Source organism: Artemia franciscana, chromosome 5 (assembly GCF_032884065.1).
Source record: "Artemia franciscana chromosome 5, ASM3288406v1, whole genome shotgun sequence".
NCBI classification, from domain to species: domain Eukaryota; kingdom Metazoa; phylum Arthropoda; class Branchiopoda; order Anostraca; family Artemiidae; genus Artemia; species Artemia franciscana.
The window spans coordinates 21,487,597-21,505,323 of NC_088867.1; the positions used below are offsets into that span (position 1 = coordinate 21,487,597).

At 33.1% G+C, this 17,727-nt stretch overlaps 1 protein-coding gene across 1 annotated transcript in view; it reads left to right on the forward strand.

Annotated features, from left to right (window-relative positions):
• Positions 1 to 2,240: 2,240 nt before the first annotated feature.
• The window catches only part of LOC136027095 (protein gooseberry-like), a 37,583-nt gene continuing 22,096 nt past the window's right edge, over positions 2,241 to 17,727 (forward strand). Inside the window, exons 1-4 of the mRNA XM_065704045.1 lie at positions 2,241 to 2,377; positions 5,243 to 5,415; positions 8,211 to 8,341; positions 17,198 to 17,295. Coding sequence (XP_065560117.1) covers positions 2,341 to 2,377; positions 5,243 to 5,415; positions 8,211 to 8,341; positions 17,198 to 17,295 — 439 coding nt within the window. The 5' untranslated portion in view covers positions 2,241 to 2,340. The remainder of the gene's footprint in view (positions 2,378 to 5,242; positions 5,416 to 8,210; positions 8,342 to 17,197; positions 17,296 to 17,727) is intronic.

The following is a 17,727-nucleotide window of genomic DNA, read 5'->3' on the forward strand; positions in this document are numbered from 1 at the left end:
TAACCACGAAAACAGAATGCAACTACAGTATTACTTTAAAATTTCTCACCTTCTCAATACCAACCAGTCACAAAATATAGCTATGTTTTGTATAGGGGTTGCATATATTTGACTATGAAATTGTCTAAACTGCTATATATACCGCTGAGGATTTTATACTCATTTTAATACATGCCATCGAATAGGGGTTTTTGTATTGGGGTTGTATATATTTGTCCATAAAATTGTCTAAACTGCTTTATATACCGCTGAGGATTTTTATACTTATTTTGATATCGAATCATATTTTCAGGATTAATTGTTTATAAGTCAAAATTTTTCCAGAAAAATTCTCTTACTTAATACTAAATCTAAATCTAAGTCAAATTTCAATTTTTTTCGTGCTTAACAGACATACCGAGATTTAAAATTTGAACTGAATATATGAAAATCTCAAGATTGAAAAAAAATTAAATAGAAATCTACCACAGCTGGAAACCCTGGGAATTTAAACCACCAGTCTATACCCATCAAATACAAAAATAACAAACAAATAATTATTTGTTTTTTAAGAAGTATTTTGACTCATATACTTAATTTAAAGCACACACCTACATGCATCTTTATTAGAGTCAATATTTTTCTGACTATTTTGGTTTTTATTGGAATATTTTATGATAAATAGAAGAGGAAATATTAACAAAGAGCTCTAAACTGACAGGAATAGCCATTATAAACATTCACCAAAATATTGAGGTAGACATCAACTGTATAATATAGCGGTTGTGGAAATACAGAAATAGACTTTTCTTATAAAATTGTGAGTTCTGTAACTTAGGCGAAATATATAGAACTTTTAAAAGTAGAAAGATATGCTACGTTGTTATGAAAACTAAAATTTTGATTGATTAATTTTGAGATTTCGTCAAAGTTAAAACTGTTTAATGAAACACTATTTTTTAAAAGAAACAGTGATTAGTTAATGCTGTATTGCCTATCCTTAAAACCCTTGTTTCAAATTTCTTCTATGTATATCTATCTCTTCGTTCTGTCTTTCTTATTACACCCTCAAAAGAACTAGTATTTAATATTTAATATATATTTCACAAATATATAAGCTATATAACGATCTTTATTCTCATTTTCTACTCTTCAGTACTATCATGTACTAATGGTGCTAAGCGATGCCATAAAGTTAAGCGACATACTAAATGATTTGACCTAATCAAATTGTTACAAAGAGTGTATGACCCCAAAAGGTGGTTCAAGACCAATCTTTTTTGTCAATAACAAGCTTAACTCACTCGGTATAGCGGTTAGAAGTGCAGAAGCAAAAAATTATACAGAAAATATTAAATATTATATTATTTTATAGATGGTGAACTGTTATTGTTTTTTTTTCGGTGGGGTGGTTTTTATAACTTAGTATTTTTGAATCAATATTTTTACACCATGTTAATTTCGACAGATTTATTAGAACTTAAACCCTCGCCAGATTTTAGATTAAATTTACGACCATTTCCATTACCTACCTACGACACATAATTGTCGAGGCTCCCTTTAAATTGCAGGTATTTCGTTGTTCGCAAGTTTATCAAAGTAACCTGTTATACGCCCCCCCTAAAAAAAATCCTGGATCCACCCCAGACTGAATCCAAGCAGAGATAAGGATTTGGGTTTTTCCTATAGTGTCTTTCAATTAGAGATAAAGATTGAGTTTCTTCTTCTGGACATTCATAGAATTGGGTTTTAAGGATTGTTCCCCCCCCCCTTCGTTTTTGATATTTACCATATATATATATATATGATATTTACCATATATATATATATATATATATATATATATATATATATATATATACATAATATATATATATATATATTATCGAAAATAAATATTTATACTATGGAAAACAAATTTTATGTCGAAAATAAAGTAGCTCTACCATACTATTTTAAGGGAGTAACTAGAAAAATTAACGAATCAATTAGACCATGGATAGTAATAATTGAACGGTGATCAAACCACATGAAATCAATCTTTCCACATATCGTTTCATAAAATTTCAACTTTCCGGCTTATATTTAATCCCCATTTGCTGTCTTTGCTTCGGCTCCGCCTGTTTGAAGGATTTGCACCAATCACATTTATATCCTATTTATTCGAACCATTCATCTTTTCCACTAAAAAGCGCATCCCTGATTGGTTTGTCATGGTTGTGAATGCTTCATGTAACCGTAACGGAACAAATTCTGTCATCAGTCACATAAGTGCCTTGTCAAGAGATAAAACTAATTTTTGGATAGCTTTTAATTTTTTGGTTTAAGTTTTGTCGCAGTACAAGTGAACTAGCTTTAGGAATGATGCGGCCTTGTTTCACTGGATATCCCTTCCAAGGTAGTTTACCTATTATTATTGTGACTGGCGTAGCTAGGCCCATAGTTCAGAGGAAAATTACAACGGGGAGTAGTGTTTTGTCATTTGTCTGTCGCTAATTTAGCTACGTACGCTGGTTACCCTTTGGATTTCCACCCAGAAATCCCTAGATGTTATTTGAGCCTACTGCTCATCCTTCTTTGGCACTATTTTCAAAGTACCCCCTACCCTCTCGAAACAAAACTTCGTTGTTTATCGCAATTGAATTCCCCAAGGCTATCAAACGGACCCTTAACAAAAACATTTTTTCTTGAAAAAAAAACTCACCGGCAAATTTTTTGCAGTTCATATAATTGACTTACTAATAAAGTGAACATACCACTCGATGCTTTTTTTATGTTCTTTACGAATATAATAATCGCTTCTACCGCAAATTCAAATTTAAGCCCTTTTTGACCAAACCTAACCTAAACTAACCTTATTATAGATAATTTTGGCACTCAAAAAATGTAGTATTATTTTGTCAAAAACGGCGCTGAGAAAACGTAGGATTATTTTGTCGAAAACAAGCGATAGCTCATACTTTGATTGGAAATTCGTCATTTTTGAGAACTCAAAAAGTGCTAAAATATTTGCAGTAGCAGCAATTATTATATTCGTAAAGAACAAAAAAAGCATCGAGTGGTATGTTCACTTCATTGGTAAGTCGATTATATGAACTGCAAAAATTTTACCGACTCACTACTTGAATACTAGTTCATTAAAATCCTTCTCACGCTCTTTCCTTTTTCCTCCGCTTAAGTTACGCCCCTTTCTCTTACTCTATCTTGATACATATTTTACGACGTTAATTGTATTTTCATGTAAATTTAATTATCAATTATCTTTTAATCATCTTTTGAGAATTTTTAAGGCTCGTCCATTTAAGTTTATAATTTAATTTGTTTGTCATTTTTAGCGATATTAAGTTCCTAACTGAAAAAAAAACTCCAAAGGCCAAATTATCAAAATTAAAAAAATGAAAATTTCGATTTTCAAAATTCAAGTTTAAAATATTGTTTAGTACTCCCCCCCCCTTCCAAATACATTTTATTAGTATTTTAACCCAGAAATGAATGCAAGATCTGGGTTTGAAAATTGATTTTTGGACAATAATTTGGATATCTTTTATTTCGCTTTGAAAATATAGTCTCATGCATGTATTGTTTGAATAAAGTTTGCTAGAATCTTCAAAAATTTTCGTGGCATAGAGCTAATGTATACGTTTCTATGTTATATGTGCATTAAATTATCCCAGCTGGATTTTTTCTTTTTTTTCCATTGATACAACTTCACTAGGTACAAACAAAAAGATAAAAATAAAATATGGATATTGGATTTAAATTAAAGGTTCACAAAGTACAAAACACGTAAGTCATATGTCTACTAATTTTTATGGTATTACAACTGTAGCCAACGGCATTTGCTGGCCAGTTACAAATTTTTGCTGAGACTGGTACTCACCTTGGGAGCTGTTGGGAGGAGGGAGTGTTTGCCCCCCACATTTCCAAAAATATATTTTTTTCAATATAAACTTTATTGAGGAGTGTTTTTCATTAGTATTTTCATCATGAAAATAAAAAAATGCCCCCCCCCCCCCCGCATTTTGAAAATAAAATTTGCAACATAGTAACACTCTTTAGTGTTTTAGAGGGCTTCGGGCCCACTTTGAGAACTGTCTTCCTGCATACAACCGGAATTTATCACTAGTGCATCTTCAATAGTTGCAAGAACAGAAAAGAAGACGAAAAATTCCAGTAATTGCAGTATGTTTTTTATTTTTATTCCTGTCATTACGAGTACTCTTTCTTTTGACATCCCAAATTAAGATAGTATCTGGAAGAGGGGGGAAGGGGGGCTATGACTTGGAATAAGCTACATTAGTGCACCATCAATAGGCTACATGAGTCCGCCATCAATAGGCTACATTATTCTTTGTATATAATTTTTGGGAGATGTGACTCAGTCTGGAAATCAAAAGTATGTTAGAAAATAGGTCTAAGTATTTTTGACCTATGAGAACTAGAGGACACTTTAAAAGCGTTAACCATGTGGCATAATTCTACTTAAGAATTTATTTCCAAGTTTATGGTACCATTGCTCAATAGTTAAAAACTCCTTTACGATGTTACAAAAACATGTTACTACCGATTTGAAAGAACAAACTTGTTTTAACTAAGAAACGTTCCAGCTTTGCTGCTGGATTTTGGGCATGTAATTTCATAATTTTGAAACAATGAAAAAAAAATAGACATGGGTTATGGTCACTTGGTAATTATCACTCTTTTCTTTTATTTTACTGTATATGTTTATTTCTATTTTAAATCTTTATTTACCGTTTTAAGTCTCGTAGCTAAGGGTCTCCATTTCAACAGAATAAATTACCACGTAATGTATTTTAAATATTTGAGATTCCCCGCACTGAGGAAACTGTTGGCTTAGACTGTTAGCAAAAAAGGGGAAATTGAAATTTTTTTAAAGCTATGTGCCGACGGTTAATGCGATACTGCTTAGAAGTATTGTAATGTTTTCCCACCGTTCTAAAGTCTGTCGAGGCGCGTATGTAAAACTTATTTCTTTTTTAGGGGGGGGCTTAGAAGAAACTTTTGAATTATAGGGAAATCTCATGCCTTTGTTGGATGTGGGCTTCAAGCCTCCTCAATCTCAAATTTGTTCGGGTGGGGTTGAGTTTGGAAGCTCCCATCCCCATTAAAGTATGGTATTCCTAGAAGGATCTTTACGTAAATTTTATTTTCTCTTTTTTTAGAAGTTTCGGTAATTATAGCTGCGTTTGATGAAATTCAGGTTTCTATGTCTTTCCTGAATTCTAAAAAGTATAAATTTTAGGTCAAGGAAGGGTAAACCAGCTTGGTGGTGTTTTCATAAATGGTCGTCCCTTGCCAAATCATATTCGGTTGAAAATCGTTGAACTAGCGGCAGCCGGTGTAAGACCTTGTGTTATTTCACGCCAATTACGAGTCTCGCATGGATGCGTCTCCAAGATACTAAATCGATATCAGGTAAAGTACGTTTGCTTTTACTTGGTCAGGGTGGCTAATATTTAAATTCGGATAAAAATATCTTTCTAGTTTTCTATGAGGGGCACCTACTTTCATAATTTTGTTCACCAACTAGAGCACGCTACGTGCAGTGCAAGTGTGGTATGATTAGTGTGAAGGGGGGTTGCATTGGCAAAAGTGCGTTAAGTATGGTGAAGCAAGGGACGCCCCAACATGTACAGAAGGGAAGGCTTTATGCAGGGGGAGGGGTACTAGGATTACCCCCCCAATTTTTGTTCAATTTATAAAAACGTAACAAAATACATATGAAGAAAGTTCTTTTGCTAAAGGGGAGAAGTTTTACAGGGAGGGGTTACACTCCCTTAATAAATAACCCCCGAACAAAATCCTTGATACGCCCTTGGCAGAAGGTGACAGAACGTGGGTAGCCCTTCGGCTTTCTAGTCTTTGAATGTTTTTTCTCCAATATCCGAGATTCATCTGTATACATTGATTTATTGATTTATCTAATTTAATGCTATAAATGCTAAAAGGTAAAGAAAATTTTTTTCGGAAGATATTCGTATCTTTTGAGCCTCCAACATCTGAAACGCCAAGAGTCATAAAAATTATCTGCAAAAATGATAAGGTCTAAACCCCTAACACTTTATGAAGAAGACATTTGTAATTTAGAGTATATGTAGCTTGGAATCTCGTAAAAAAAGGAACAGAGTTTCCTAGCCGTGGTTATAACTATTTACTTTAAAAATAAGTATCGTTTTTCATAGCTTCAACTTTACTTATTGCCTTTTAAGATATTTTTTTTATTATTTGATTATTTGCTACTTCGGCGGCCGAAATATAACGTTGAAGGTCAGTAAATTACATCTTAGGCTGGGGAGAGATAGTAATTGAGAGTCAAAAGGCCATTCCTTGTAAATGTGAGCGTATTCTATGTTAGACTTTTACTTTGAAACTTTGCAAATTTGTTTCCTTTAATGCAAAAACTTACGTTTATTCTTATATAAACAAATTTATAGCTTCTTCTTTCGAATGAACGAAAAAAATAATACAACCAGCCATGTATAATTTATTATCCATGTACAATTTATAATGTTTTGTACATAAAGCTTTGTGATTTCTTTTCTGATGAAAACACCTCAAACTATGAGCCCAGTCATGGCTACGTCTTGACAACTTGCCTTTTTTTTTGAATTTGCACCCCTTCCCTGATTAATTAGGCCCTCTTGAATTAGATTCTTGCATAGGAGTCGGGATGTCCTGTCCCAACGCTATGGGCATACAGCCGGGAAACATAACTTCCAAGGACAGTCCTCTGCTTGCATCGCTCTATTCTCCTTAAGATGTTGTCTTCATATGCATTGAATTGCAAAAAAAAAAAATATATATCAGGAAGGGGCACGAAAAAATGTGTAGAAGTTATTTTAAACATAATTCATTTTACCCGACATGGAAATGATCTGATTAATGAGGTGAGGAATACAACGCGATCGGGACGTGTGACAAAACACATAGGCACGACAATTTGGAATGCAATCCCAGAGTATATAAGGGAGTCAGAGAGTCTCCCACAGCTTAAGCGTCGGTTAAAATTGCATTTTTTGAATGATAAATGATCAAGTTGATGAAGAGAATCGTATTGAATGAGAGTGGGCTATCCAGAATTTTTCAGGCCTAAATAATTGTTTGAAATATTATATATATATATACATATATATATATATATATATATATATATATATATATATATATATATATATATATATATATATATATATATATATATATATATATATATATATATATATATATATATATGCTACAGTGGTTTCAATTCACATAAATGTAGGGGGAGGGCAAAATATACTAAATATAAAAAATATGGCCTTTTTGCGACTAATTGATATGTATGTGATATAAAGGTTTTAAATAAAAATCTACCTATCTACCTACCTTTGTTGAATTTCATTTTCCGCGTACGTGTATCAACTTTTCTTTTCCGGATTTGTCTTCGTTAAACTAATTTGTTTTCACGGTGATTCGCTCTGAATATTTAACCCAGGAGTCAAAGAAGATTAAAGCTAACTTAATGTTTAAAGTTAAAATAAGCTAGCAAAGATTCTTCTTTGGCGTCTACGCATGCTTCACAAATTTATAAAAACGCTGCTTTTTTTATTGGGCCAGTTTTTTTTTTGTGCAGGTGAACACTCTCCAAATGCTTGATTAAAATACCTACTCTATTCCAGTCCTGTATGGGGTTAGTCATTTAATTTCAGCTCAGCAGTTCATTAAGTCAGAATATTATGAAAAAGAAAATCTTGTGGCCCAATTTCAAGATCGTTTCCACCTCATACGAGTGCCCCGTATGAGTGCCCTCATACTTTAGTAGTGCACCATTACATGCATAGATAGTGCCCCTCATACGTTTCAATGAATTGGTTATTCATGGGACCATTAGATTCAATTTATGATTGCAGAAGGGGAGAAGGGGGCAAAACAGGTTTTTCAAGTTGATTGGTTGCAGGTTGATTCTAATTCACTCAAGTTAATTGACTCAAGTTAATTCTAAGCTGGAACAGAGCCCCCAGTCCCTGTCACCCCGGTTGACACCATTGCGTGGGACTGCAAGCTATGGCGTTATAGTCAGTGCAAAAGTGGCTCTCAGACGAATTCTGAACAAGATGCAAACTCTGTATAGGATATAAAAAATCATTATTTGCAATTGCTAGTGATTTTACAGAAAATTATACAACTAGATACTATTTTACTAGTTTGAATAATATTTTGTGTAATAGGAAACTGGCTCAATTCGAGCTGGCGTTATTGGAGGCTCAAAACCGAAGGCTGCCACACCTGAGATCGAGAAACGTGTTGAAGAATATCGACGAGAGAACCCTGGAATTTTTTCATGGGAGATTAGAGACAGGTATTGCCTTTAAATCATTATCATGAAAGTTTTTTTCATTAATGTTTTACCTTGTCTCTTCTACGTAACCTTTCTTGATGTAAGCTAAGTAATGAGGCTAATAAAATGCTGTGTCAAATCCCCCGTTTGAATTTTCAGATACTGAACTTCACATTATATTTCTAAAATAAACTTTAGTCGATCAAAGTCACGATTTTGTTTAAATTACATTATCGTGAGGAACTTGGAAAATTCAATTTCATTTAAGCAAAGCAATCTCTGTGGTACTTTTCTTTTAATAGATTCTTTTTGTGTAATAAGCTGTAATTCTGAGAATTTCTGAAGCCTCGTTTTATCTTCTTGTTTTAAGGTTCTACTTATAGAATATGGTGAACCAAGGGGTAGATCCAAGGGGTAGTCTTAGGGGCACATACCGCCCCCTAAGGTCAAAATTTTCCCTAACTACAGGAGCAGAGGGGCGAAAAACACCGACAAGGAGAACCAAGATTTGTTGAGAACCCCCCCCCCCCCAAATATTGGGAACTAATAGAAGCTCATGCTTTCTTTAAGGGAACAGTACTATCTAGTGCTAAGCAGCGAGATCAAAGCTAATGAAAAAAGCTAGCTAAGAATATTACAGTTGTGGTTTTTCCAGTTTTTTATTCCCAAAAACTACTTTTATCAAAAGAGTACAATAGGTATTGCTTGTGCACAGTTTCTTGAAAACAGCCTTTGATCTGCATACTAATGTGGTCAGGCTAACCAGGTTTTTATTTATAATGCCTGGGTACCCCCTTGAGGAGACGAAAAAAAGCAGACACACTGCTGCTTCTCAAAAAAAGTTATCTTCCTTGTTGCGCAAGATAAAAGGACTTCAATACTTTGATAAAAAAAAACAGGGATTTCAGTTCATTTTTCAAAATTTCCATGATTTTATTTTTAAAATAACCTTTTACCATTAAAATTAAGCGAAACAATAGTTACCATTACTGAATCACGTTTAAACAGCTATTCTTCCTTGCTTGACAGTTTTTCCAAAAAAAATCATATTTTAAAATTTCGGTTATTATGGGTTTGGGTTCGTTTTTACTTGGTTACGTCACATGTTGCAACCATGATAATTGAGAGTAGTTTAAAAACAGAGGAATCTGACTGTTTTCAGAAAATTTTAGGTTGCATGTAAACAAACTTCGAACTTTGATCAAAATCGAAATTTCATTAAACAAAAGCCAATGTGGTTTTAAGAATGAGATAAGCGAGTATTGTTTCAAAGTAGTTTCTAGGATATTTTTTTTTATGGCTTCCTTCCAATTATCCCGGGTCTTGAAGATTACCGTTATATATATATATATATATATATATATATATATATATATATATATATATATATATATATATATATATATATATATATATATATATATATATATATATATATATATATATATATATATATATATATATATACTAATCTACACTTATGGCCTTTTGAAGGATTTTATTTTGCTTTCTTGTGAAGAAAGGGGGATTGCTGAAGCTCTATACTTACCTCACGCCAAATGACCATCAGACCCCTAATGCATGAATGATCCGTGTCCAATAAAGATAAATTAAAGCCTTTTCAAACCAACGTATGCTTCAAGTACAGATAATTCAAGTAAGAGTAGATTAGTATATATATATATATATATATATATATATATATATATATATATATATATATATATATATATATATATATATATAATGGTCCCACGTCTTCAAGACGTGGGACCATTTGAAAGAAGCGATAAAAAAATATTCTAGAAACTACTTTGAAAATATACTTACTTATCTCATTCTTAAGACCACATTGACTTCTGTTTAATGAAATTTGAATTTTGATCAAAGTTCGAAGTTTGTTAACATCCAACCTGAAATTTTCTGAAAGCAGGCAGATTCTTGTATTTTTAAACTACTCTTATTGATCATGGTTGCGGCGTGTGACGTAACCAAGTAAAAAACGAACCCAAAACCATAGTAACCGAAAATTTAAACACATTTTTTTTTAAAAAAACTGTCAAGGAAGTCAGAATAGCTATTTAAAGGTGATTCAGTAATTACCATCAGACCCCAAATGCATGAATGGTCCGTGTCCAGTTAACAGTGTTCAGTCAAGTGCAGTGGCGGCATAATATAAGATTCTTTCTGGAGGCCAAAGCCCTACCCCCACGTTTGCAAAATTATACATAAGAGTGTACTCTTTTATAATATAGTGACCATATAAAAATAGTGATTCAAGTTATATTTCTAAAGACTGGACGTACTAATTTAAGCAGCTTTATTGTTGGCTTGAAAAATTCGTTGTTTCGTCCCTTTGTTTGTTGTGTGAAAGAAAATGAGCATTTAAAATGAGTTTTCATTACATCAAAGAAATATTGGATAAAGACCAAAACCTCAAATAACATCTCAGAAGAACAAAGGATTTTGAGCATGCAAAAGAGACAAAATCATAAAAGCCATAGGTAAATCAAAAGAAGATTCCCTATAACTTGTGATTAAATTAAAAAAGGCAACAACAAGTTTTTCATCTGAAAGTAGCGAGCAACATTAAAACTTAGAACGAACAGAAATTATAATGCATATGAGGGGGTTTGCCCCATCGTCAATACCTTGCCCTTTACGATAAATTCTTTAGCAATGACCCCTGAATCATAAAAGCCGTTTAATTAATAATAGTTCTCTTGAATAGCTCTTATGATTGTACTTTCAAACTTTTGCTTCGTACTTTCAGTTGAAAAAACATGTTTTTTGGTATTCAATTTCTCATCCTTTTTTAAATAATGCTGGGAAATTTGGCACTCCCTTCATGGAACGTTCTCTTCCTCCATGAAAAAGTCCTTTGTGGAAAGATCATCCCACTTAACTCTCTCCCAATGACCCCCCTTCCCCGCACCAGAAAAAAACAATGAATTTGTCTGTATACTTCACAATAACACGTACTATATGCGAATAATGGACAAAGTTCATAAGTTGCAGCCTTCCCCCGGGGACTGTGGGTGATAACGTCATCTTTAGAGATATAACTATTAATTTTTGACCATTCTGAACAAAATGACTATCTGAAAATTTTTATCGGATTACTTTGGGAAAAAAATTAACGTGTGAGGGGGCCAAGTTGCCCTCTCATGTTTTGGGTCACCTAAAAAAGCACTAGAACTTTTTAAATTCCGTTTGAATGAGCCCTCTCGCAATATTCTAGGATCACCGGGTTGATACGGTCACCCCTGGAAAAAGAAAAACATGTATCCGTGATCTTTCTTGTGGCAAAAATACAAAATTTATCATTTTTGCGGATAAGAGCTCGAAACCTATACTGTTGTGTTTTCTGATCTAATGGTGTGATTTTCAATAAGATTCTATGATTCTCAGGGGGTGTTTCCCCCTTTTTTTCAAAAATAAGACAAATTTTCTCAGGCTCTTAACTTTTGATGGGTAAGACTAAACTTGATAAAACTTTTATATTTGAAATCAGTACAAAAATCTAATTATTTTGATGTATCTATTAATATATAAATTCCGTTTTCTAGAGTTTCGGTTACTATTGAGCGGAGTCGCTCCTTGCTTACAGTTCGTTACAACGAACTATTTGACAAACTGGACTTAACTTCCATGAAGTAATGACACCAGGACTAATCTAATTTGAGCATGATTTTTATTGAAGTATATTTTTTTTTGTCTCTCAGTCATTTTTATGATATCGTTTTAGATTTTTTTTTTTTGTGTGTGTGTTTGTGTGTGTTCTGCCATCAACAGCTATTGTATAGCTAAAATATTTACTTATGTCGATCTTTGTGTCGCTGTCGTGAAAAATTCCTCATTTGTTGGAAAATTTGGTTCTTTTATAATGGAAAAGATAGGGATTCTTGGCTATTACTTACTGGCTTATATTTTGAAACCACCTATTTGTGTTCTTACCTTTTCAAATCTTCATCTCGAGGTTTTTTTCATATTTTGTCCTTGAAAGGCACAATAGTTATAATTTTTTGATATTAGGCTACCTTAAAAAAAGAATAAGTAAATCCAAAAAAAATAATAAGTCTTAGAAAAAAACCAACACTCTTTCCCTTTCCCGAAAAATGCACAAGTAACAGAAGCAAAAGTATATTAGAACTGTCTTGTATGCAGAAGTCTATTTTTTGCAGAGGAAAACTCGAGGAATTACATGAAAATCATAATAAATTACAGAAAATATAATTAAAATGGTGATTTTTTTGGGGAGGGGGACAGTTTTAAAAGCATATCCCACTCTATCTGTGTGTGATTGACTTGGTGGTATGAAAATGTAAATAAACACTCCGTAAATAATAAACATCTATTTTGAATTTCAAAATGACTTTATTTAAAGACTAAACTATATTCACTGAAAGAAGGCCTTTAGAATATTTGTCTTCATTTATTCAGTGTTTTGTTTTTCTAGAGCGCTAATAGCTTCATAAGCTAACTTTGACTTTTACTGTAACTTTTGTGCTTCCGACACCAGACACAGGAGAGAGATTGGCTACAGACTCACCCCACCCTTATTAATAAGACAAAGTTAACGATGTAAAAGAAAAATTCCTGCATTGTTTATATAAATTGCTTGTTTTGTTCTTTGGAAAGATTTCTAGCCCCCTCCCTAAATAAATTCCCTTTTGTGTGCTAACCAACAACTGTATTTCACGGCAACTTAAAAGGTACCAGGTAATAGATTTGCTGATGAAGTTTTTTTTATATAGTTAACACATCATTGACTTTAATTGCATTATAATGAGCTTTTGTTTCAATTAATTCCTGCTAAGTCAGACCTGGCTCTTAATGAAACATTTTATTGCCAATAAAACAAAACATTTTTCTTTGCTTTTTCTTGTGGAAATTGCTTACTCAAGAAACAGCATACATTGTCAAAATCGAAAAAAAGTAATCTAGGCTATATATACCTGAGCTGCGGTTAAATTCTCAGTTGTGTTAGAAGCCTTAGAAGGAGCAGTGATATTGGTGAGTCATGTCTTAATAGTCCTCAAAAACGGAGGCTGTCTTTATAGCCCTCACGTGCTAATTAAAACTGTGCTACCTAAAAAAAAAATGAAAGAAATTTTTTATCGGAAATCGTAAATAGTAAATTCAAAACTTAAAACGAATTGAAATTAATGGCCATTCTTAAGACAAGGGGACCATTTAAAGGAAGGCTTAAATGAAATTCTGGAAGCTACTTCAAACAGTCCCAAATACTTACTTATCTCATTCTTAAGAGCACACTGCTTTAGATTAACTCCCCCTCACCATCCATGATGAATAAAACATAAAGCACACTTTGTAGTTTCATTCTATCTTACAGTAGATACTGGTGAAAGCTAAACGCTAGAATTTTATCGTGGCGGTCGTTTCTCAAGCAGCGAAGAAAGCGCTAATATAAAATGAGTGAATACATAAAATGGACTGTATGTTTATTCATCAGGGGGGATCAGAATACAGTGAGGTAGTGTGCCCTTAGGGATGAAATAAGTAGGTATACATGATTGTCTTAAATTAGTGTTCTAAGCTTTTAGGATTTCTTTCAAATGGTCCCCTAGCTTCAACATTTCCCAAATTAACTTACATAGCATGCTCAAATTACGTAATTAAATTAAAGTGAATGAATAAATGAGAAGTAAAGATTATGTTGAATAACGATATCAAACCGTAAATGGACTGAAATTACCACAAATAGGAAAAGCTAAATATATGGGTGAAAATGAAGGTTTTAATTTATAATTAAGAAATTTTTCTTCACTTTGGTGAGGAAAGGATTTAAATGCTTAGTATCGTCATACTAAGTAGCTGTTGTGTTCATAATTTGGTGTGATGTAACAGTAAAGGTTGAAAATTGTAATAAGCAACTGGAAACACTGCGACACATTTAGTAATTCTACAAGTGTTCATAGTGTCAGCACTATGAACACTTGTTAGTGTGTCAGTGTGTGAACACACTGACACTTGTCAGTGTGTTCTAACACTAGTTAGAACACACTAGTGTTCTAACTAGACTGCAGAGGTAAATGTGGAAGCCTTTGAACTCCTTGCTTGGATGGCTTGCTCTTCGGATATAATACTTTGAAAGAATAATTGTATAAATACTATATATTCGTCTTTAGCAGAAGTGATAATATATAAGTAGCAGCCGTTAAAGAGGTTCTTTAGCACTTTGTATTTATACCTGTCAGTCAAACACCAAGAAAGAAAAATAATAGAAAGAATCTAGAATAAAAATAATAGAAAATAAAAATAATAGAAATAAATAGAAAGAATAATAATAGAAATAGATAGAAAGAATAATATATTGAAATTATAGAATTTATAAAATATAGAATAATTATATGAAATAAAATCATACAATTATTGAGCTCTATAACTATATAGACAGAATAATAATAGAAATAATAGAAAGGAAAAAATATAATAAGAAAGAATCTACTCATACTGGCCTTTCTGGAACAGAAAAAATATTCCCTTCTACTAATTTGCATTGCAACAATAGTATATATAGAAAAAACGAAACCTGACTTCAAAGTCTGAAACCACATTTTTTTCAGGTTTTCATGTTTTTTCATTGTATTTTTATTAATGTTTGCTTCTTAAAAAAGGAAAAAAAATATTCAATTTATCTAAACAACTTTTAGCCTTTCAGGGGTATTAGAAACTACCAAAAAGGCGTTTTAAGCCTTATAAGTGTTTCTTCTCCCTTTTCTCCTCTTTAGTAATAAGAGCGTGATAAGATGCTATGGCAACTAGAAAACTTCTAAAAAGTATATGAAGGGCCATTTTAGACAAAAAAGGGTTCACTTTCGGCTATAACAGGACACTATAACTTGGACACCCTGTTGATTTTTCCCCTTTTGTGAAATCTCTGGTAGTTGGCCCCTCTAGGGAACTCGTACAGTCTCATCAGAAGACACACGGGAAAAAGTAATTTAGTTTTCTGTTTCTTTGATAAATTCATGCAAAATTAGATTCAGTATTTTCGAAAACTAAGTGTCAAAGGTGTGTCGTGGGACGGAGTAGTATTCTGGTATGCTGAATTTTGTTATGATTTTTGTCAATATTCTATTTTGTAAATTTTACTACGATTCCCCTAAGGCCTGATTGACTTTATATCACCAAAAACTTTTGCCTCCATCCAAGTTATGTGCATAAGAAGGGTTGATGGCTTGCGGCCACCCCTCACACATATTAGGATTGTTTTTCATTTTTTTCGACGTTTTTCATTAATGTCAGTATGCTAGAATTTGCTTGACATATCTAACGCGTGAGAAAATTACACCAAATATAATTTCTAGTTGTGTTTTTGTTAGGCACTGACAAACCTCCCCCTTGGATTCTAATTTGGGGGGAGGACTGGTTCTATTGAAGCGGTCTTTTCTGGTCATTGCATTGCACAAAGTAAGAATTTGCAAGTAGTATTTCGTATTACCTGGCCCGAAGAGAGGTTTCAAACCTGGAAAGCGTCTTTAGATATAGCTTTATATCAACATATAATTTTAGTCCAGTCAAAATTCTCACAAGGCTACTTGCATGCATTAAAAAGTTGCATGTCACCTAATTTTGTCTCTCTCTTGATGTTTTAGAGAGATTTGATGTATAGCATTCTAGACAGGTAGATTACATTTAAGATTATACTCCTTGTAATTTATGAGCTCATTCTCATTTTAAGAGGAATAAGTGGGTATTACATACTTCTAAGGTATATTAATTTTGGTTAATTATGGTACATTGTAAGTTCAAACTTGCGTATGTTTAATCGCCATTAATTACTTATTAAATTTAGGCAATTAATCTTGAATATAAGATAAGAAACGGCAAATCTGATAATATTCAGGACAAAAGCATATTATGCCAAGATACATTTGAAAGAACGGTTCTGGAACAAAATCTGGTAGTTGTCTATTATTCAGAACACACTCAATAAGTGAAGTTAGGTTCTTTCGTGAAACAAACTACGATGCAAGTACATTTTAATAAAATATTTGGTAATTGTTCATTACTCAATTGATTCAATTCAAAACACTCAAGAAGAAAATCCGGTTTCGTAGCCACAAAGACAAAACTCAATTTAGTTTCCTATGCATAGTGATAGAAGATAGTGTCCGATCATGGATTTTGAAATGGAGATTTGGGATTTGCCAAAGACTGAAAAAGAGGCAATTATATTTTTCCAGGATAAGGGGTTGTTGCCCACAACAAAACATGTGGCGGGCGGCAGTAAAGGCAGAAGGAAGACCTCCTTTTTAACGCGATTCTTAACGACATTCTTGTGTTCTGGGTACATAATTCTAAGTTGTAATTTTGAAATTTTTCTAATAAGTATTATATTTTCATCATATTTTGTTTTATTTCATTAGCTTTATCAAAAATTAGAACCAGCTTAGCTTATTGAGTGTGTTCTGAATAATGCACAAGTATCCAAAATCTTTTACTGAGTAATCCTAATCCATATTTTAGTCTGCTGTGTTGATTTTTTTTTGGTTTGTTTTAGCGACCCCATATTTTTCTTTTCTAATTTTTATTTTAAGCTATGTTTTATTTTATTCCTGTGGTAACACAGTGGTCCTCTACTCAAGAGGTCAAGTAGATCTTCTACTTGACAATACGAGGGCCAAGGATCGATCCCACGGTATTAAGGCTGGTCGACATGGTTGCTACTTGTCCCTAAGAAAATCGTAACTCAAACGCCAGTTCAACGCCTTATGCACTAGCGGTGGCTCTGGAGGGTGTTTATCTTTTTTATCATTATGTATATCATAGAGATAAGGTGTTCCGGGGGGAGCTGACTCAAAGTCTTGGAATGCAATTGTAATTTGATAAATTCGATAATAATTTTAGATTGATCAAAGAAGGGATTTGCGACAGAGCCTCAGCACCATCTGTCTCCGCTATATCTCGACTTCTGCGGGGCAGAGACGACGATGAAAAAACAATGAGTAAGTAATTAATTGTTAAACATTTGTTGACTGATTTATTTTGTATTTGTCAGGTGGTTTATTACAATCCAATTTAGCTTCCCAATAATTACCGCGAAATCTTTGCATACCTTGCTTATAATCGGGTATTTTCATGGCTTCAGTTTGGATAGCCTACGGGGGTTTAAATCCAGATTGTAGCCCCTATTAATGTTCAATTAAATTACATGCTCTTAACGCTCTATTCCCTCACTCAATTAATCCTTCACAGTAATCTCACTTGTTATTTTCGCCAGCGAAGCGGGCTTATTAAAGGCCTCCGCAAATCATTTCGGTGCACGGACCTGTCACATTATTAGAATTAATGGTTCTTTACCTTTAGATTTCTTGTTTCTGTATGTATGGCCCAGGTGAAGAGTTTTAACACCAAAAGCCCGCACGCATTTGTAAGGA